Source organism: Cyrtonyx montezumae, unplaced genomic scaffold (genome assembly GCF_038088225.1).
Source record: "Cyrtonyx montezumae isolate F1298 unplaced genomic scaffold, pur_monq_1.0 scaffold_3, whole genome shotgun sequence".
Lineage (NCBI taxonomy): Eukaryota > Metazoa > Chordata > Aves > Galliformes > Odontophoridae > Cyrtonyx > Cyrtonyx montezumae.
In genome coordinates, this window is record NW_027072034.1 from 76,808,677 (window position 1) to 76,832,038 (window position 23,362).

At 39.3% G+C, this 23,362-nt stretch overlaps 1 protein-coding gene across 1 annotated transcript in view; it reads right to left on the bottom strand.

The window, feature by feature from the left end:
* The window catches only part of BBX (BBX high mobility group box domain containing), a 125,730-nt gene that overhangs the window by 8,745 nt on the left and 93,623 nt on the right, over positions 1-23,362 (bottom strand). Inside the window, exons 9-13 of the mRNA XM_065741976.1 lie at positions 23,204-23,284; positions 19,947-20,024; positions 16,879-17,791; positions 15,865-16,003; positions 13,089-13,237 (exon numbers count right to left, since the gene is read on the bottom strand). Of these exons, the coding sequence (XP_065598048.1) occupies positions 13,089-13,237; positions 15,865-16,003; positions 16,879-17,791; positions 19,947-20,024; positions 23,204-23,284 (1,360 nt within the window). The remainder of the gene's footprint in view (positions 1-13,088; positions 13,238-15,864; positions 16,004-16,878; positions 17,792-19,946; positions 20,025-23,203; positions 23,285-23,362) is intronic.

A 23,362-nucleotide genomic window follows, 5' to 3' on the forward strand; every position in this document is an offset into this window, starting at 1 on the left:
CCCCTTTTGGGGTGAAAAGAGTGGATGCTGAGGGGAAGAGCTGCTTTCCTCAAGTAGACTCTTCTACCAGTCTGGGTGGAAGTTGGGATGCGAGATAATTTCAGTGCTTTTTTACAGATCATTATCCAAGCAGAGAGAAAACCTAACTCAGAGGAAATCACACAAAACTAAAGGCTCTCAAGACCATTTGCACTGAACTCACCACGAACAACTGACTGGCAAAGTGAGGTGCTAACAAGGGTCCTCATCCTGCTTTGCCTTCATGAAATCAGTACCCCACTGCTTCCATGGACAATGGTTATCTATTTGGATGCTTTAAATGAAGCTTTTGATTTGCAATGCTGAAATGCTAGGGCTAAACTAGTTTAATTCCCTCTGATTTTTTTAGCCATTTCTTTAATCCATTTTGTATCCCTTCTGCTTTCACACTCTCCTACATGCACCAAAAGTGTAGAACTCACCTAATTTTCAAGAGAATGCTTTCTAGAAATGAAATGAGATTCGATCTATACTGTTCAGTCCTACAAACATTTCTTTGGTTAGCTTACAATGTGACAGCAGAGCATGCAGAACTAGGGGGCTATTTTTGCAAGAGGAGCTGAGCACATGATATGAAAATCTGGGCCTTCTGGTCTACTTACATTATGGTCACAAAAATGACTTGGGAAAAAAAAAAGCACTTAGAGCTCCAAGCCAGATGGCTTCCTGCTCCAGGTTTGTTTAGAATTTACATGGACAGTTTACCCTACTCTGCAGTTCTACAGAGCACATTAAGTCTTCTTATTGCCTCCATCTATGGTTGGTTCTTTCTTGCATCATAGTGTGCAAGCTGTAGCATACCAGAACAAAAGTCAGCAGATACCAGTCAACAAAAATCAGTCAGAACAAAACACAGCAGATGAGAAACTGGCATAGCTCTAACTCAAGTCTTACACATATGGAGGAAAAAAACCAACAACCACAAAAATCAATTGAGAGAAAAAGTGAGGATATAAAAGATGTGACTCATTGCTCTGATTTTGCTAATTTTTTACCAACTATCAGTACTTCTGCAAAGCTTGCAGATGCAAGATGCATAGATGCAGCAAGGGCAAAACCAGCAAAGGTGGTGTCGAGAACATGTCTTATAACACCACATCTTTAACCCATTCCTTTCCTAATGCCATACTGAACAAGAATAAGACCAGACAGAACTCCCTTTGGGAAATGCTAGTACCAAAACCACACTCAAATACAGAAGCAGGTCTACAATAAAAATGCTCAATTCAAGAGCCCACTCAACAGCTACTGGTCTCACTCAAAACTGAAGCGCTATCTATCATCTGCCTTTGTGACCATAGAATGACAAAGTGACAGAGCACACCACAGAAACTGTGTCAGTAAGACACCAGGTAGATTAAAAATAATTTCTTCAACATCTGGCAACAGGGGTTGTAGCAATTCTCAAGCTGTCAAAGATGAAGGCAGCATGACCCCTACTAACAGCAACACTTACAAGTGTTTCTTCTACAGCTATGAGATATCCAAGTGTTTCCTTTCTCCAGCAAAATTAACTTCATAAAAACCGTAACAACATATATATTCGTGGCTCATCAGAAGTACCAAACAACCTAACCCTTATATATTTTTTAACTTAAATGAACACGCTGGGATTCCCAGCTTGAGTGCAGCAGAACATGGGATAATTCTGGGATTCAAACAGTTTAGGGCCACACTACCAAAGAACTCATGAAACTATGATGTATGTCAAGGTCACACCCACACTGCATTTGGCTGATAACTGTTCCTCATCATACAGTCATGGTAGTCAAGACACCACATTTTCACCACTTTAACTCAGAAAATACAGTTCCCCTTGAACACGTGTATGTGTGTGTACATATACATATCAGTGTCTTTCCTTTGATGATTTCCATGTGGGCTGTGTAAGACCGGTAGGTTCAAGCTTCTCATGCCTTTGCTTCAGTCTTGTGATGAACTTATAGCAAACTGGCCCTACTCCAGCAAATCCACAGACACATCCTTAATGTTTAGACACTACGATATTATTCACATGCTCAATTTCCTGGGGCATGTCTCTGTTGTACTGGAATGAGGCCAGTGTATTCAACACTTGTCAAGCTTTAATCTTTGATCATAGTGTATACTTCACAAAACAGACTGGTTTCTTTTAATCTAAAAAACTTCATGTTTTATCTACAGATATTTTTTACTTAATCTTATATTAAATACTTCTATTTCTTTTCCTGTTGGTTAATTTAATGTTGCTTTTTAACATAAAATTTAATTTTACTTATTTATATGAACTTATCTCTACGGTCTATTAATAATTCAGACGAAAAAAATTGACTGGCATCCAGTGATAACACATGATGATATTTTTTTCACTCTGGTGTGGAAGCACGATAGTTACTTATGAGCAACTCCCACAATATGTTTGTTACACAAATCCCATGAAAAAGAACAAGTAATTTAAAAATATTTGCATTGTTGAATGCAGCAGAGCTGGCAGAGCATATAAAGAAAAACAGTGCAAGTGCATCACAGAGGATACAAAACATTGCATCAGGAAAGGAGAGATGGCTGAGCCTTAGGGAAAGGGAGTAAGCATAAAGATGCTGAGGAAACTGTCCTTTTATTACCTTAAAATGGGACACACATGGATGGAAAAAAAAATAAATGGAAGAAATTTATAGAGCCTTATAAATAAATGTGACCAGAGAGGCTCTGCTACACCAGCAGGATGGTGTGGGAGAGAACTCTACTCCAAGATCTGGATATCATGGAGCAGGAAAATAAATAAATAAATAAGATAAAAAACAGGCCTTGGAAAAAGGCTTAGTTATAACTGTGTACATCCTGTACACCTGAAAATGACCCTAGAAGTTATAAGATGTAAGTAAGTAGGATCAGAATACTGTAACGAGCAAAAGACTCTGAAGATTTACCAGGGGGATAGAGGAAGTCTCTGGCAGAATTTAAACTGTAGTTGTTATCTTCAACCTAAGAGGAAATAGGAAGTTGGTTAAGACTTTTGTTCAGGGCTGGCAGGAGAATTTCTGAGAACTGGTGCAGAAACCAGCTCTCATGGTCTGACCAGCTGCAGTCTGCAGAGCTCTGGGCAGAAGGAATTCAGAGGGAAAAGAGCAAACAACATGAATAAGTAGTCTGACCTAGGACAAATAATCTGGTCTCTGATAGAGAAAGGCATGGAGATAAGCGAAACCACAGAACTAGAGTTATGAGCAGTGGAAGAAAGAGCCCACGTTCAGAGGCAAATACAGAACTACCCATTCTTTGCCAGCTCTGCTGCATGGAGTCCGAACAGGGAAAATGTAATTGGAGATACCAAATATCAGCAAAACAGCATTGTACTAGAGTACTGTAATACGATCAACTGGAGCCAGGAGCTGGTGGAATCAAAACAGACACGGATGTAAGGGATCAAAGCAATTAAACACCAGGGAGCTGAGTAGCCTCTGCCTAGAAGCATTACCCAAGACTGAATTCAGAGAGCATATGGCCCAAAACCTTAACTAAATTATTCACTACCAGTACCTTTGTCCGGAACATTAAGCTTCTTCTTTTTGTACTTATATTTGCTGACAATTTTTGCGAATAAGTTCTTTCTCTTAGACTGGACTGAACCTATAGACAACATTAATAATAAATACTTTCGATTAGTGACTAAAAAAAACCCCAAACCTATAACAGTTACGGTATCTACTATAAAACCCATTTTGCTAATACAGGATGCCATTCACAGGGAAGCACAATGTAGAAAGTTGCCATGACTCCTGAAGGCTTTCTGTGGGCTTCAGTAGGTTGTACTTCAATTCACCAACTTTTAATGCTTAAGTGTCCCAAAGCACTTTGAAGAATGACCTCTTTAAACTTTGCCATACCATAAAACAAAATATTTGTTTGTTTGAAGACATGCTCCCTTTTGGATGTGTACTGGGATGGAGGCAACTTTCTTCATAGCAGCATGTACTGTGCTGTTTTAAATTTGTGATCAAAACTGTGTTGATAACACCCCACTGCTTTAGATGTTGCTGAACAGTGCTTGCATATTATCATGGTTATCTGTTTACTCACTTGGACTCCCCACTGAGGAGGCTGGAGGTGAACAAGAGGTTGGTAGGACACAGGTATGACAGCTGACCCCAACAAAACAAAGAGATATTTCATACCACATCTCACCACACTAAGCAGTATAACTACGGATAGGTTTCCAAAGTAGCTGTTGCTCAGGAACTTGCTAGGCATGTGTTTGTTGGTGGTGAGTGATTGCTTTTGCATTATTTCTACCATTTTTCCCTTCTTCTTCCCCCTTTTCTCCCCCCCCTCAGTCACTTAAATTGTCTTTATCGAGACCCACCAATCTTTTTTCCTCATTTTTGCTCTTCTGATTCTCCACTCCATCCCCACTGTAGGGGGACTGAGTGAGTGACTAGATAGTGACTTTCTTACCAGCCAGGGCCAACTCACCGTAAGATGCAAGAGTTGTCTTTTCAGTGACCAGAAATAAATTACAGTAAATGCAGAAGTTCTCAGGGGAGAAAACTGAGAGCATGCTCAGCTGTTATAGTTCCTACTTTGATAGTACTCTTTACTAGCAATAGTCCAAAGACACTTTACATGACAGCAGCCATCAAAGCATACCACTATCACAGGCCACCAGGAAGCCATCCTTTGACTCACTAATGGGGTAAACTGCAGTACAGCAGCAAAGGTATAGAAGACCAAAGATATTATAGACAGACCATCTCTACACACTACAAAGCCGTTTTTATGGAGTTGCTTTTCAGAAACAAACTGCACTTATTTCCAAAGGTAAGCTAGTCTTCAGGCTAGCTCAAACAGACCTGTCTAAACAGAAGAGAGATGAGATGCAGAGGAAAAGACAGCTGATATCCTACCAGGAGGGCATCCTCCCCAACTGCTGTGCAGAAGGATCTACATTCTATCTGCCACAAACACTGATCTCCTCCACTCCTCCTTATAAGGAACTGGACATACATTGCCTACTGATAGAAAACTCTAACTGTGTAGTGAAGTGCAAACGAGGTAAATCCACATTATGCATCCACAGTTTTTGCTCACTGCCTAACTCTGTACAAAAAAAAAGAAACCACGTTCCATTCCAATAACACTTCAAAATACAGCCAGAAAGGTAAATTCCAAACAGGTATAGGAGTACCAAGATTTTTTATACTGTGGCATTGTGGCTAATGGCAACCTTTAAAAAACGAAACAAAACAAAAACAACAATAGAGCTACTACAGAAATCAAAATTTGGGAAAAGATAAATAAGACCACAAAACATCCAGACATCAAACAACAAAGCAAAGCAAAATGTAGTTCAGGCACCACCTTAGACAACATTAGCTTAAATTTTAATAGCTTTATTAGAACACATGCAGAGAATGCTAGAGGGTTCAGTAGAATATGCCATATTCACTCAAACCTATTTGAGTCTTTCTGTGAATTTTTGTGAATAGGTTCCTGAGTATCACAGAGTTTGATGAGCAGTATACTGCCAGAGCAGCAAAACTGCAAAATAAGAAACAGAAAGCCTCAGAGAGGTTGAGGGAAAGTGTAAGTGAAAAAAACAGTCTTTTCTGAAGACTGAGGTCAAACACTACATTGAAACCAACAAAGACAAATTCTTCTGACAGTGCCACCAGACATGCAATATATGACCCTCAGAACGTTTCTATGTTACTACAGCTGGATTTTTATATTTTTTTGTAGGTGCTTAGTATCGGCAACATTTTACATAGCATCACATTAGTCTTCACTTCTATAGCTCAGCCTGCACCCTGTTTGAATCAATTCCATAGACTTTCAGTGACTGCCAGCAACTGAGGGACATAAATAAGATTAAAAACTCTCCAAAAGATGGCAGTCATTTCATGGAGAAGGAAAATCACCTTTAACCTCTACTATCCAAGAAATGGTTCTGATAAGCTTACACCTGCAACACGAAGGGTATCACAACACACAACACTTGCATATGACACTCTGTTCCCAAATGGAAAACTCAAGACATTGACCTCATTGGGATGAAAAGAGAAGACATCTTTAGAAGAAATGTCCAATATCCTACCCTTTTTGCATTTTTCTTGTGAGACAATGCCCACAGTTACTTCCAATAGAGAAGAGTGAACAGTTAGGTCAACATGTCATACTCGAACCTGAGAATACAACAGAACTCCATGGGAAACTCACTTCATTTACACTTTCTGCTTGAACTACTCAGAATGAGCTACAGGACATGCTCAGTGTCCTCTGTGAAAAGCCAAATTATGATCACTCTCACATTTGCACATACAAAGTGTCTAGCAATTGATTAATAGATTATTCAGTTCCTAGAAAACTTCCACATCCAATCCTTAGATTAAGAAGTGAATCTATGAAGTGCCAAATACAGAACACTGCGGGGAATGTTCAGATATGAAAATCAGAACTTCTATTTGCCTTCCAGCAAAAACTAATCCAAATAAACCATTACACAGAAGGTAAAATATAGCTGGGACCTGAAAGGACATCTGCACTCATCATCTACCAGGATCATCAATGGCACCAAGAATTTCCTTCTGGGAAAAACTGTGGACAAAAGCAGCTGCTTAGGTGAGTACCAGACAAGAAAACAAACTGACAATGCATAACTAACCAAAAGCTCATATGCTCCATATTTCTGGGCACATGCTCCCTCCCAGCTTGGGAGACCAACCTGCTGAGAACCTTGCCCTGTCCTGTGAGGCCACTGGGCTGGTGTGACTTCCACAAACTCCACAGCTCCCAGAAGAACTGTGCTCACTATTAATCTCTGTATTTCTAAATCTCTCAGGAGAACAACGCTCTATTTTTGTTATCTTTGCAATATTACAGCACGCCATATCCAGACACCCTAATGCTCAAAACCGAGTCCCAAAAACTCAAGCGACGGCTGAGAGGCATGTCACAGAGAAGGATTCGTTTTAAGTTGGATGCTTTATTTCTAGTTCTAGAGGCTACAGGAAAAAAAAATAGAAAATTCCTTTCATAAATAACAGTGTACTATGCTCTTTCCTCCCCTTGCCTTCCCAAAACAAGGACAAATAATCTGGTCTCTGATAGAGAAAGGCATGGAGATAAGGGAATCCAAAGAACTAGAGTTATGAGTAGTGGAAGAAAGAGCCCATGTTCCGAGCCAAATACAGAACTACCCATTCTTTGCCAGCTCTGCTGCATGGAGTCCGAACAGGGAAACTGTAATTGGAGATACCAAATATCAGCAAAACAGCATTGTACTAGAGTACTGTAATACGATCAACTGGAGCCAGGAGCTGGTGGAATCAAAAGAGACACGGATGTAAGGGATCAAAGCAATTAAACACCAGGGAGCTGAGTAGCCTCTGCCTAGAAGCATTACCCAAGACTGAATTCAGAGAGCATATGGCCCAAAACCTTAACTAAGTTATTCACTACCAGTACCTTTGTCCGGAACATTAAGCTTCTTCTTTCTGTACTTACATTTGCTGACAATTTTTGCGAATAAGTTCTTTCTCTTAGACTGGACTGAACCTATAGACAACATTAATAATAAATACTTTCGATTAGTGACTAAAAAAAACCCCAAACCTATAACAGTTACGGTATCTACTATAAAACCCATTTTGCTAATACAGGATGCCATTCACAGGGAAGCACAATGTAGAAAGTTGCCATGACTCCTGAAGGCTTTCTGTGGGCTTCAGTAGGCTGTACTTCAATTCACCAACTTTTAATGCTTAAGTGTCCCAAAGCACTTTGAAGAATGACCACTTTAAACTTTGCCATACCATAAAACAAAATATTTGTTTGTTTGAAGACATGCTCCCTTTTGGATGTGTACTGGGATGGAGGCAACTTTCTTCATAGCAGCATGTGCTGTGCTGTTTTAAATTTGTGATCAAAACTGTGTTGATAACACCCCACTGCTTTAGATGCTGCTGAACAGTGCTTGCATATTATCATGGTTATCTGTTTACTCACTTGGACTCCCCACTGAGGAGGCTGGAGGTGAACAAGAGGTTGGTAGGACACAGGTATGACAGCTGACCCCAACAAAACAAAGAGATATTTCATACCACATCTCACCACACTAAGCAGTACAACTAGGGATAGGTTTCCAAAGTAGTTGTTGCTCAGGAACTTGCTAGGCATGTGTTTGTTGGTGGTGAGTGATTGCTTTTGCATTATTTCTACCATTTTTCCCTTCTTCTTCCCCCTTTCTCCCTCCCCTCAGTCACTTATATTGTCTTTATCTAGACCCACCAATGTTTTTTCCTCATTTTTGCTCTTCTGATTCTCCACTCCATCCCCACTGTAGGGGGACTGAGTGAGTGACTAGATAGTGACTTTCTTACCAGCCAGGGCCAACTCACCGTAAGATGCAAGAGTTGTCTTTTCAGTGACCAGAAATAAATTACAGTAAATGCAGAAGTTCTCAGGGGAGAAAACTGAGAGCATGCTCAGCTGTTATAGTTCCTACTTTGATAGTACTCTTTACTAGCAATAGTCCCAAGACACTTCACATGACAGCAGCCATCAAAGCATACCACTATCACAGGCCACCAGGAAGCCATCCTTTGACTCACTAATGGGGTAAACTGCAGTACAGCAGCAAAGGTATAGAAGACCAAAGATATTATAGACAGACCATCTCTACACACTACAAAGCCGTTTTTATGGAGTTGCTTTTCAGAAACAAACTGCACTTATTTCCAAAGGTAAGCTAGTCTTCAGGCTAGCTCAAACAGACCTGTCTAAACAGAAGAGAGATGAGATGCAGATGAAAAGACAGCTGCTATCCTACCAAGAGGGCATCCTCCCCAACTGCTGTGCAGAAGGATCTACATTCTATCTGCCACAAACACTGATTTCCTCCACTCCTCCTTATAAGGAACTGGACATACATTGCCTACACTCTACATAGGACATACATTCCCTTACACTCTAACTGTGTAGTGAAGTGCAAACGAGGTAAATCCACATTATGCATCCACAGTTTTTGCTCACTGCCTAACTCTGTACATCAGGAATGAAGGAGGAAAACATGTCGTACTTGCTAGAAGGATCTAACTTTAGGAGAACAATACTCATAGAAACCAGGTTCCATTCCAATAACACTTCAAAATACAGCCAGAAAGGTAAATTCCAGACAAACAGGTATAGGAGTACCAAGATTTTTTATACTTTGGCATTGTGGCTAATGGCAGCCTTTAAAAAACGAAACAAAACAAAAACAACAATAAAGCTACTACAGAAATCAAAATTTGGGAAAAGATAAATAAGACCACAAAATATCCAGACATCAGCACGCCATCTCCAGACACCCTAATGCTCAAAACCGAGTCCCAAAAACTCAAGCAACGGCTGAGAGGCATGTCACAGAGAAGGATTCGTTTTAAGGATTCGTTTTAAGTTGGATGCTTTATTTCTAGTTCTAGAGGCCACAGAAAAAAAAAAAAAAGTAGAAAATTCCTTTCATAAATGACAGCGTACCATGCTCTTTCCTCCCCTTGCCTTCCCAAAACGAGAGCTTTAGTGCTTAGTGTGTGAGCATTTCTTCACAGCACACAGCAGAAATAATGACTATATCTGCTGCTCATTTTTGCAAATAAGTGTATTAGTGACTCACTGCAGACTGACGACTTCTGTGCAGTAGGATGTTTTGGCACATATGCCATTGGAAAGAAGAAAAATAAAATCAGTCACAGCTCCAGTGAATGTTGGAGCAGGCCATCTGTACAGATTCAGGAGAGCTGCATTTTTCAGCCATTTTGTTACATGACTATTGTAGGTGCAGAACCCTGGTACCAAATGCTTGGGGTGAGATTTGCAGAAAGGTTGTGGCTTGTTCAGTTCTCCTCTCACTGAAGATTCTTGTTAATATGACAGGAGCAGAATTTGGACATCTTATAAACTTGTTGGGGAAAAAAAAAAGTCTTTCATTTAATAAAATTCAGCTTTCCCTTATGCATGGATTTAAAGCAGTTACTTCACAGGGCTGTAGTGTTTTTATATTAAAAGTGTTTTTATATTAAAAGAACTACCTGAAGTGAGGACTGCACATGACAAGATAGTGGAAGGGTTCAGTGGCCACTGATCTACTGATTTTCCACTTTAGAGTAAAAAAAAAAATGTTCTGACAATCCTGTTTGTTTGAGTCAGGCAACAAATCACGCTTATCTCCTTATTTAGCCCCCTGTAACTATTGCTTAATGACATTTGACAGAAAATCAAATGTGGCACCCTTGTCAGGCAGGGTAAATATGGTTGTTGTTTTTTTTAATTTGCTTTAAGGCATAGAAACCTAATTATGAAACAACCCATCCACCTCCAAAGCAAAAAAAAAAAATCCTTTATTTTTATTTACTTAGCATCCTGTCTAAGTTTTGGTGCACATTACTCCAACCGACTGTCCAGATTTTAGTTGCAATTTAGTAAGCACTAATCCAAAGACTGCAGTAAATATACTTATCTGAAGACTAAAAATACATGGGAAGTTTATGATTCTGCAGATGATAATTCAGGAAAAGCTGGTCTCAATTTTAAGGACAGCTTGCTAAACCTGTCCCTAATGATCGTTACCTATTGTTTGGAAAGAATGCAGGTGGGGGCCTCAGCCACTAGTAGGCACCATTTGTAATGGATGCCTCTTTTAAGGACCTTACATCAGAAACATCTCCAAGAAAGAGCAAAGCAGCAGACAACTCCAAACACAAGACAGAGCACAGCAAAGTTAAGGTCTATGTCCCAACACAGAGTCACATCCACAGAGTTGCATTGCCTCTTAACAGCTTATGCTCATCACACTACAAGAAAAAAAAATGCCACTACTGCTTTTGCTGAATTCTAATCGTTTACACATGGTAATTAATAAAACCCAGAACCATTACAAAGCAGTCTCTATTGATAATTTCGCACAATGTGCCTGCTTCCCATGCTTCAGTTTTGCAGAAGCCCAGTTTGTAGACCAGTATGCATAACACCATTGGAGGTCAGTGTTCTCCAGCTGTCTTTGGACTCACAGTTTGTAAACAAGCCAACAGCATGTCTAGGCTGAATCATCTGTCAGAACACCACAAATTAATTTGGGAATTCAGCTTAATGGGTGCTTGGCACAGCTGGAGCTGTTTCCCTACAGAACTAGTACGCCTGGTTGTGTGCAGTTTTGTTCAGGTTGTTCCAAACACACAGCTCACATCCTAATTTCAAGAATTCTAAAAAATATGGAAGAAAAATTAAAAATCAATCTTCTCCCGTGGAACACCTATACTTTGGAGATTTTTATCTTTATTTTCCAAAAGGAAAAAACCCCAACAAACATTGGGAAGGTTTTAAGTTAGCTTTTGAGAGCTGACCCTCACTGTCTAGGAAGCTGGAATGGCTGATGCAAGCTGCCAGCTCTCTCAGCTGGCTGTTGTGAATTCAGCATTCACTGGAATTGGGAACAGATAGTGATATCTCAGCCTGGATTTATTTCAGGGCTATGGTTATATGTTCACTGCATAAACATTGGTGTCACCATCAGATATTCCTGCCCCCGGGGCTGCTTGTTGCAACCCCACAGCTCAGTTGGTGGAAAAGTTCATGTGACTGCCGGCCATCTGCTTCAGCACAAAGTCAGCTGGCTTAGCTTTATGAGTCCTTATTGCCAGCTACAGGCAAAAGCTCCACAGCCGCTTCCTCAGGGCTGTGCCAAAACTACTTGTATCAGGGTTGTGATCTGCCTGCAGTTATACTTCTGACCTTTCTGAGACATGGCTGAAAATATTCCCAAGCTTTGTAATATTGATGCAAACGAGGACAAAAACCAGCTTGTACTTAGGAACCTAGCAAAAAAGCAGAACCCAGTTCTAGGTTACCTGGCTGGAATGGCATTGTATTATGCAATTCCCAAACAGCTATTGTTTGTTTGTTTAAGATATACAGACACCTGAACAGGTAAATATTGTAGCAAGAAATCCAAGCAGCTGCTATTACAGTTTCAATTGCCAGACTATCTTATTCTCAAAAGATGCTGCTTAACAGACTATTTTATTAACATACTGTAAAAAATAATAAAAAAATAATTCATACATTAAAGAGGTTCTGTCAAATACATCCCATGAAAAACATGAGAGTCATAACTCAGTTGGTACTAGCACAAGTCTAAATTTGCAAAAGTCTGTCTGTTCCATATCTAATTATATAAATACAGAAGTCAATACCAAAATTGACATGCACTAGAAAAGAACAGCTGCTCTATCTTGCATATTCTAATGTAATTATTTTTGAAGCGTTTAAAAAGCAAAGATCTACTCCTGGGTTGCCTGGCTAAAATACACATACTGGATTTGAAAATCAGCCAGTCTATGATACTATCATTGTAGCAGAACATGATTTTGTGATGCCAGAGTCAAAAAGCATCTTGCTTAACATATATTCACTTCTCTACTACCTCTGTGACACAGGTTGTCTGTAAATTAAACAGCCAATCATGTCATGAGTTTTATGACTCTTCCTTTATGACTCTTAGCAATGGAGTTGAGCAAATTCAAAACATTTTTTATCAGAACAAACAGACAACGGAGAGTTAAAGTCTTGAGGGGAATAAAAGTCAGATTTAATCACATTTCATTCAGACACTTTAGGTATCCTATGCTTTAATTTAGAGAGCCTAAAGGTACACTTAAATGAAAAACCGCTTAGAATTATCCTCTGAAAAACTTCAACGTAACTTGTTGATGATCTGCCATTTTCTCCCTATTTTCCCCTGAGAAAACCTGCCAAATTCACTTTTTTAACAATTACTGCCATTTTTGTTAAATTTGTTTGCTATGAGGAAATTATTTTGTGTGCAAACTGCAACAAGTTCTACTCAGCATGAAAATGAGAAGTTAAGACTACAGCCTAAAATCGAATCCAGGTGAGAACCAAGTAGCTTCAGTGCTAGAAAAATGTTTTGACTACACACTTTCCACATATATAATAACAGTAAGGTAAGAAGGTATAAATTTCTGAGCTTGTCATAGCACTGCTACTGATTAAGAATGTACCACACACTAATTTACCTTTGTTGGATTTTGGTTGTTCAGATGAGCCGCTTCCAACCTTCCTCTTTTTCCTCGGAACAGATGAATTTTTCCTGTCAAAGGTAATAGGACTGTATTGAGGGAGGCTGTTGAATTTCTTTTCAAATTCTTCTTCCAACTTTGCTAAGCTAAAGGGGAAACAAAACCAACCAAATTAAATGCAACTGCATTTCTGGAGAAAAAATATACTTTGAATGTGTGCACACACATACACATGTACATATATATACAGAGGTAGAAAAGATGCACACATACTGTAAACAGACTATATTAATCCAATCTTGGGATAAATATGTACAATCCAGATTCTGTATCTGTAACTCAGTACAAATTAAGTTTTAAAATATGCAAATAATGTAAAAATAAAAATCAGTGTCATGCTGGTGACATTTAGCTGCACAGATCTGTAAATTAGATTTGTCTGTTCTGTGAGGGGAATGAAAAAAAGACAAAACCAATAAATAAACAATCTGGACAATTTCACATAAATCACATCACACTGGAATGGAAATAACAATTCAAACTAGAACAAAGATGCCACTTTATCTAAAAAAATGGCAAGTCATCCAATCTTCTGGGGAAAGAAAATAATTCTGGAATGCTGTGCTTCAGGGTTACAATTGGCTTTGTATTTCTTCTAGGGGGATTATATTTCCTCCCTTCTTATTTTATTGGTTGTGACATGAGAAATACAGCTATCTCATAGCTTCGGGAAACCCTACATTCCTCTCAGGTCAGCCAGACCCAAATGACTGAAATATGCTTTACTTACAACTCAAGAAATTCACAGATATAATATTGTTTGTAATAGCTAGATGAAAACAAAACACTTGAACTGGTTAGTATGGCATGGCCCTTCTGGCTGTAGTGACTGTGCTATCATCTGTAAGCACTACTTGTCAGCAAACATCTGCAACTGGGCAGGATCACCGGAAGCAAGAATGTTTGATTAAAAGGCAATTTGCACTGATAGGTAGACTAGAATAGAACTGCCCATGACAAGGGAACAATGCCATTTTCTACTCAATCTTAATTGATGTTTGCTATAGAAAACTAGAACTCAATAGATGCTGGCATGACTGTTGGAAGAAATAGCCATCAGACTCCATACACTTGGAACTGCCACAAGAAACATCAATTCTTAGCATTTTTCTTGAAACAGGATGTCAATCTGATTGCATTCTGAAAGCTTTGGTACACAGAATGATCCTTTGTTTGATGCCTATTCAGCTGAACATGGACAAAGCACACCTGGCACAGATCACTAGGGCAAGCGTGGGCAGCTACCAATGGAGAAGAAGGTAAGGGGACACAGGGAAGTCAGGGGAGAAAGGAGCAATTCCAATGGCAGCAAGTGGTGGGGACCCCAGCAGACAGATGCCCTAATGCTGAAAGGTGATGATGAAGGGAGCAAGAAAGATTCAGGAGGAGAGGGTAAAAAGTAAAAACAGCTCTTCGAGCAGACAGAAGATCAGGCTGGGTAAGGAACAAGGAACAAGCAATACCTTCTTCAGCACTTCGGCTCCACAAATTATTGCTTCTGCTTTTACAGAGCTCACTGAACAATATTCATTAATGGCACGGCTAAATCAGGAAGCAATGTCTGTAAATATCTATTTTTCCCACCCAGTAGAACAGTTTTTGTCAAATGAATTACTACACAGTTCTCATTACACCTTGAATAAGTTATTTAAAACCACATTATTTTTTTTTTTGCTCGGAGATGCATTTGGTTTTCATGCCATAAAGTGACTTAAAACTTTCCCAATTTTTAATTTAAAATTCAGGTATTACAAAGTTTATAGGTGCTGCACTAAAAATGCAAGGTATACCACTAATTTTTCTTGACTATTCCAAACAAGAGAACGCTTGGAGACTTTCATCAATTTAACATCTTTGCTGCAGAGTGAGCTGCAAGCCATATTTCCTATAGACCAGGCTGTAAAAAGGTCATAAAAAGGGCTGTCACAAAGGAAACACATTACCATTTTAAGTGTGAAGCATGGAAAATCTACTCCTTTTAAAATTCATTTTCCCCCTTTGAATTCAGATAATTGGAAGTCTTCAAGAATTTGCAAGCTATGCCTGCAGTTAAATAAGTCTGTTAGTACTCTAACAAAAATTATTATTCATATACTAGAAGAGTAATTCTCTGCAGCTTTACTACTGCAACACATTTGAAATCATTAATTATTATTCTGGTATACTTTATTCCTTTACTGCATGTACATCTTGCCTCCACAGTGGCAAAGTGGTGAATTTATCACAGTTATCTGCAAACATTAGACTGGTGCTTAGTTTTCTTCTGCCAGCAATTTCAAGTGGGCAAAGAAATCTATTTTTTCTAGTCTAATTCTGTTTGCATTACTTGAACACCTCCACAAAACTTCAAATATTGTGAAGTGCTTTGAAAATATCATTAACCCTCTTCATCTCTTGAGCAGGTAAACATTGTGGGTTGTTTGTTTGTTTGTTTTTAAGCAAGTGAGCAAATAATGTCATTCAAATTTGTTTACAATGGTGTAAACTAGGAAAGATCTTTGAGAAATTACTTTGGTATATAACCAACAGGAATCTAGAGTATAACTCAACCAAACAGGGTTGGCTATTTTAAGGAATTCCATCTAATTCTGATTATGCAGTTTAAAATGTTTGAGTGTAAGATATTCACTAAGTGCAATGGGGAAGACTGGCTCTTAAGGTACCAGGCAGACTTTATTAAAACTTTGTTGAACAGTGTTATGCTGCAACTTACCCAAAAACAAATTCTTCCTTTGGCTTAGGCCTTTTCAGTTTTTTGTTCCCACTTGTCCCACTTTGGGAAAAAGCCCAGTTTTCTTCATTCCAGCATCCTTCATGATCTGAGGAGTTGCCTTTTCCTGAGCTTCTTTTTCCTGGGATGAAGACAGAAAATTGTTTCCCATCTTAGAAAAATGTGCTAAGGTGGGCTCAGAAGGAACCTGCATACCCATTCATCAATTAAATTTATGACATCGGAAGGGGTTACAAAACAATCATTTTTCCCCTGTCCCAACAAGATAATCAACTTGTTGGCAACTGTTTTTTACTTCCTCCCCTCCCCCCCCCCCCCCCCATATATACTACCTTCAAAGTCAGGATCCCTTGAGCTATGAAGGAAGACAAATAAATGAGTAGATTTACAGTAATAAACTTACCTAAATTACAAATATCTCTTTCATTTCCATTTTGAATAATTACCCATTTAAATCTACTATTTGGAAAAATACATTTCATTATATCTCATGAAAATTTATGGAAACTTTCAGTCTCAAATGTATCCTTCCACAAGACCAAGTTTTCTTGATCACCACCTACAGCAAAACTAACAACCAAAGAGAAAGCACAACATAACTGCCTTTTGCAGGATGGGTAACTATGCTCACAGCCACAGCTTCAAGAGATGTTTACACAGAAAGCAATTGTTCAGGGCTATATGCAACACAGGTCCAACATCTATCAGCAGGTTGATGAAATAACTGGACAAGCCTTCAGTCAAAAAGCTAAATCTCAGGTCACGAAAGACAAAATCAAAGAGGCTCAGATAAATAGGAATGCAGACTGCAGGACTCAAGATGACCTGCCCTGGACCACGAAGCCCCCAAGCCCAGTATTTCAGTTGATCAGACACAGAAATCCCATCACACACTTCTTAAACTCCAGTTTAAACATAAACTGTTGCTCTTCCTCCTCCCACTCCAGGCAGACTTTTGTGGTTCATGCTGTAAATGAAGCAGTCAGAGCCACCCACCTCTGTCCACGTTAGCACGCAGAGACGTAAGCATGCCCTCTGACACCAGAGTTTTATAGAGAGCACCTTTGCAAGATCTCTCTGATTTCCTGGAGCCACAGGTTTCTATTTTTTTAACACAGTCACTGTCCTCAGTTTTGACCTGTTCCGGTAAGCTCTGGGGCACCACTTCCTCTGTTGGGGTTAGTGGTTCCACTTTAATGCTATCAGAAGCCTCACAGGGTACTTCCTTGTTGGCTGTAATACTAAGGAAATCCGGGGGCTTCAATTCTTTGGTGGTCTCCATGGGTTTCTCCTTTGATGTCTTCTTCTCTTTAGATTTCACTTTTTTCTTTGGTGATTTTGTATCCAATATGCTTCCCTTCACATTTGAAGATGGGCGGGCTTTTTTGCGTGGAGTTTCTTCAAGTCTCTCAGCACCCCAATCTCCTTTTGCAACAGCTTCAATTGTATACATTACACTCTCAATGTCCGACTCGGAGGACTGTCTCTTTTTACAAGGCTTTTTAGGGGTGGATTTTTCGTTTGTGTGTCGGTCCAACTTATTTTTCTTCTTCTTCTTCTTCAACTTTTCTGGCTTGCCTAGCCCAAGGATACTCATTTCAGCTATTGAAAACTCTGCAGAACGGCACATGTATTCCTTTGTGTTATCGTTTCTCTCAAAAGGATTGCTATCCTTTACAAGACTAGTAAAGTCACTGCATTTTACAGTTTCTAATTCCTCAGCTTTTGTCACATCCCAGTTTTGCTCTGTCTCTGATTGTTCTATTTTTCCTGTACAGGAGTCTTTTATTGTTGTCTTCTCCAGTTCTTCCACTTCCATTTCTGGAATTTCCCTTGTCATGTCTTCTGATACTTCCACTTTTGTTTTCCCAGGTTCTTTCATTTTTACCCCTTCCGAAGCAAGGCACATCTAAAGTGAGTTAAAAATAGTTACTATGAAATAAACATCAACTGTTAACATTACTTACCTGTATTAACAGGAGGGCTACACGGGAAATCTCTCTAAGATCCTAATTTATGAAAGCAAACTATGCTGAAGAACAATACTGAAAGAAAACTGAAGTTCTAATGAGCAGATGAAATAGGAGTAAGACTGGTGGATTCTATTGCTCTAGAAGACATCATCAAAAAAAAAACCTACAAAAAAAAATTACTCTGACCTAAGTGGTGTTTCCATGGTTCTTCAACTGCCTTTTATATATCTTGGAAAGACACCGCTAGACTGATTTTTCAGAATATCCCAAGTGCAATGGAACAATACAGTATCTCACTATCACTGCTGTCAAGCTACTTGAAGTCCCAAATCCATACCCCTCCCAATTTCCAAATATCTCCACAAAAATTTCTCTCCCCCACTTTCCAACAGCCCCCAAGAGTGAATTAAATAAATTGATCAAATCTCAGAAATCATCTTCCTTTATTTCAACATGCAAAATAATTTGGAAGATAATATAAAAGCCTTTCAAATCTTTATTCTAATGTCACAGTCCTATTCTGCAAAGAACTGCAAAGCAGCAGTAGTTGCCATGGTTATCTCCTCCTGGAGATAATGTTAATGGAAACCAAAACCCTTCATTCTGTCTGAAGAACAGTGATGTTCAAAAGAAGAGCTATAAAAAAGTCCTCAAACTGCCATGTTCCTTCAGCATGACTTGGAAGATGTGCTCAGTTTTAGATCACTTGTAAGCCATGCTGACACTGCTACAGAGGCTAGTACTTCACAGGACTTTGGAAGGCAGGCTTTCTTCTTACTGTCTCTCTTAAAGCTTCCTAAGCTGAACTGCAAGTTCTATTTTGTTTCTAAAATAACTGTCAATTGATCAGCCACCTGGAGTGACATGAGATGGAAGAGACCTCCTTTGAACCATACATGAGCAGTGTCTCTATCCTGCAGCTCAGCCCACAGAGACCATGTGGTCAGAGTGGATACACTCTGCAGATCACTGAGTTTTCCTTGGGTCAATTTTAGAGTTCTCAAATTTTTGCAAAGTAAAAAGATCACTTACACCAGTATATGATAGCAATGATAGAACTCTGAAAGAATTTTCCAGAATTCCTTCTTCATCATATTGGGTAGAAATCCCTGATGTGGTTCAAGTCAAACTAGGCTGATCAATAGAAACAATGAAGCTTTGGCAGCTCAGTGTTAGGTTAAGCAGGTTGGATTATGCTGAGAATCCCATAACTATGCTGAGGTGGGCTCAGGCACAAGGCTACCTCTGTGGCTTCTCTGCACTGAGATGTAAGCCCAGCCTGTGATTTCCAGAAGCTAAATATCAGTCTTACAAATGCAACTCATTGAACGTTTATTATACTTTGTCAATTAAACATGCTCATCAATGAATTTTTTTATCCTTTCTACCTTTGCTTCTCCTGCAACCAATAGTACAGAAGGCTACATATGTAGCTACAAAAAAGTGCTTTTTGTTTTGTAAGGTCTAAATAAACTCACAATTTGGTCTTTAAGATTAGGAACACCTACCAAGATTAAAGAAAAAAAATTAAAAAACCTTAGAAACAAAAGAAATACAATATTTCTGTAAGAAGGCATTGGTTTTAACTGTTCTTATGTGGAGAAGCTGCTCAGAGACTTGCAACAGACCTTCTAGAGAAGTCATTAACCTGCTCATTCTCCAATAGTATGCATGAAAGGCAAAAAATAACCTTTAACAGGTATTTGTAGTGACAAAATAATTTGAACAGGCTAACCCAGCCCTTCCTTCCAATTCCACTCTGATCCCCCACCAACCCAATCTAGTCAGAACCCTAATCCCTAAAACAAGGGATTGAAGCAATACAAGTGGAAATTGGATAACCCCTTTAATATCAGGGATTGGTACTTCTCATCAGCTGTGACAGGAACACTTAGAAGTCTCCAAATTGATTGCTAATCTTGAGAAATCTTGGCATGTGGCACCCAAACAAAAAAAACTTACATTTCTATAAACTACAGTTATAATTATAACTGAGGCATTGTACTGCCTTCCAGACTTGGGTGATCAACATCATTAACTTCTCTGCCCCACTGCACCTGTAGTAATTAGTCATCAGTACTATAATACTACCTCTGCCAGCTGAAATAATGCTGATGTTCCACACTGCTTTGTTAAATCAGGACCTGAATGGGATGTACTTGAAGAAATCTATAAAAAAAAACAAAGGAGGAGAATAAAGGAAATCATTATTTCACCAGTATAATTATTTTATGTTTATCACATATCATTTGAAAGGATTATTTCCTTCCTCTTGACAAAATGCATTCATAAGATTATATGAGCATATCAAAAAGAAGCATAGACGTGTACATGCCATTACAAATAAAACCTCACTACTCCACTGCTCTAGTGGAAAACACCACGGACATTAAAAGCTATCTCCAGATTCAGGGATGTGCTTGACAGGATTCTTTCTGGAGGAGGAACTGAAGCACATACTCTCTCACATGTAAATAGTCTCCAGGGGCTCTGTTAGGGCACTGCATCAACCTACACCAATGCACAATCCAGCTGATGACTCTGAAGGTTTTGTTAGATTTTAGCTTGCTAATTCCTTTCACTGTCACAGCATAAGAAGCTTAGTTCTGTCAGGACATGGCACTGCCTGGTGATGTACTTCAGTATTTATATGACAAATTTGCTATGGAACCAAAGTAATGCAGAAATTCTCAAGCTTTTGGTAACCTTTCGTGATTACTCTTCAGCATATGGGAAGCTGTTTCGCAAGCAGATGTCCAATTACTCTCAAAGAAACTTTCTTCTATTAGATTGTGATCTACTTCAGCATTTTAGTGTTTTACAACAGTTTTGAGCAAGATGTATGAAGAAGAAAATGTTTACTGTTAAGGATAGCTCCCAAAGTCTCTGATCAGTCTTGTAGGTTTCTTATAATTGCTTCCTTGGAAAGAACTGGAACTCTAGGAACTGAGGAACGAAAGTACTTGTTTTCATCCCTTTCAGTTAGCCATTCCAGTACCTCTATCAGCTCAGTTTTTACTGCTTCCAACTATCATGGGCCCAAAATTCTGCTTTGTAGAAATCACACTCATCACTAACATACAGAAAATAAGAAAAAGAGTTAAGAATGCTATCTCTGTGCCTCCCAAACACTCACGATTCCAGCTCAAGCCTCTGAATGCTGCTTACAGCCAAGCATTGTTAGTGCTGTGAGTACCCTGCAGCACAAGAGGCCTCCTTTCCTACTGGAGGTGACATGCATCCAACCGCTGCCATCCCTCTGCAGTGAAGGCTGAATACAAAGCATGCATTCAGGCACTGCACAAGGCCTAGCAGAGCTGATCATTAGCAGCCTGCCAGGCTTCAGCCTGCAGCATGATTGCTCCAACTGCTTTTAGAGCTTAGAAATTCTTAGAAATCTTTAGGAAAGCATTACATCTGCTTTCACATTTTCTCACCATCTGTGAAATACAGAAACTGAAGGCACAGAGTGGGGAAAAAATAAGATAAAATTGGTACATCCACATAAGAGAGATGTAGGAGAAGAAGAGCAGTGCAGCATGCCAAAGCTGACAGGCTCCCACGCTCAGAATCTCTGCCATGCAAGCAGCATGCAGACAGCAGTCCAGTCCCCTCCAGTGCACAGCATCTGTGGTTTGGAGGTACAGTGGTGCAGCACAAACGTCTGCCAAATGAACTTGTAAACTTAAGATGCCCTGGAGACGATGTGAGTGTGGTTTACGTGGGATACACCAAACCAGGTCCAAAATTGCTATCTGAAAAGTTAAGCTGAATCTCACTTAATTTGTCCAGTCCAGTAGACATTTCCAAAAAACAATCAACAAACAAACAAACAAAATCAACAGTTCTTATCTACTACAAAAACTAGAGATAAGGAAGATGTGCTTAGCATGCCTTTGTCATTTCAAATCAGAGCTTTTAACACTAATTTTGTATACTGAATTAGCCTTGTAGGAATCCAGCTGCACAATAGTTGAGACAGAGACCATGGAAAACTGTCCAACACAGTGAAGCCACACCGCCACACTCAAGCTTCACTTCTTCCACAAAATGCAGCACTAGCCCTGCACTCCTGTGGACAGGCTCCTGTGCTTCCTGCACTTGGGTCTTCACAGTTGCATTGCAACCTTCAACAGTGACTTCCAAAAGTCAGGCTGGACTCAACAGCCCTGCTACAGAACAGTACTGCTGTCTCAGAACAAAGCACACCTCTGAAACTTCTAGCGTCTCCAATTGTGTGTTAGGAGCCTTTCTGCTGTTCCAGGGCTGCAACAGTCATTGATCGTAGCTAAGGGTAATGACCCTTGCATTGGCACTGCTGATAATGTTGCAGCACACATGGATAAACACTATTCCTGCCAGAGATTGTCTCTAGGGTAAGGTAAATTTTTTTCAACTCATGTAAATCTCCATAAAGTTAATCTTCCTAGTAGCATTACCATCCATGCAAAACATGAAGTACTCATCTACGCAGACTCAAAGCATAGTGTTTTCTTTCAGTGCTTCAGTACTTCCAAACTTTTTTTCTTTTTCCTCTGAGAGGGATTAGCCTTAGCAGCAAAAACATATGCATGGATGCTGCTAGAAAGGATCCAAAGAATCATTTTCCTCACCGAAGTACGAAATCACTTTGAAAATAACAACAACAAAAAGTATACGAGAAAGGTGGTAGGAACCTCCCTTATTTACTTGGAAAGCAGCATATCATTTTAACATTTGTAGGCCAAGTCTCAAAAGTTTGATTTATCCATATCAAAGAGGAGACCTCTACAAGATTACAATGAAAACTCTTAGAAATTTTCTCGTCTCCTGGAGGACCTTGCCTTGTCTTCTTGATTTCTACTGACAACTGTAAGCTTCATAATTCTGTGTCATACTTCAACAGCCAGCTCTTTACACAGATTCCCGGATGACCTCAAAGCTTATTTTTCCTCCTCTTACTCTTGAGTCTCCAGTTCAGCAGTACACCTTCCAGTCTCTAAACTAAAACTTCACATTTTGAATCCTGGTATTTACCTCCTCGTTAAAAAGAATGCAATTGTCTTGCCTTTGCTATTGTCCTAGGCTTAGTTTTTATTACAGTTATAAGGTTAATATTTCTGAAAGGAAATACAACTTCTGTATGGTAGCCAATAAATGATGCACATTTACAAGTGCATAAAGAAGAACTAGGTTTCCCAGGCCCACTACAGCTGTCTAATTCTCTTACTATTTAATTATTTACTGACAGAGTTATGCCTCTAGAAATACTGAATTTAATGCTAGAGAAAGCCTCATACAACTCATATTTTTTGGGGGGGAAAAACCACAAATCTTCCCATTGTAATGTTAATGGGTATAAATTTTACCTCTGCCAACTGGAAGAGTGCCGACTTCCCGCAGTGCTTTACTGGCTCGGGACTTGACAACTGGGAAGTATTTGATGAAATCTAGGTTTTAAATGAACAGAGGAGAAAATATTTCAGTGTTAATCAGGAATGAAAGGAAGGAAAGGAGAAAAATAGTGA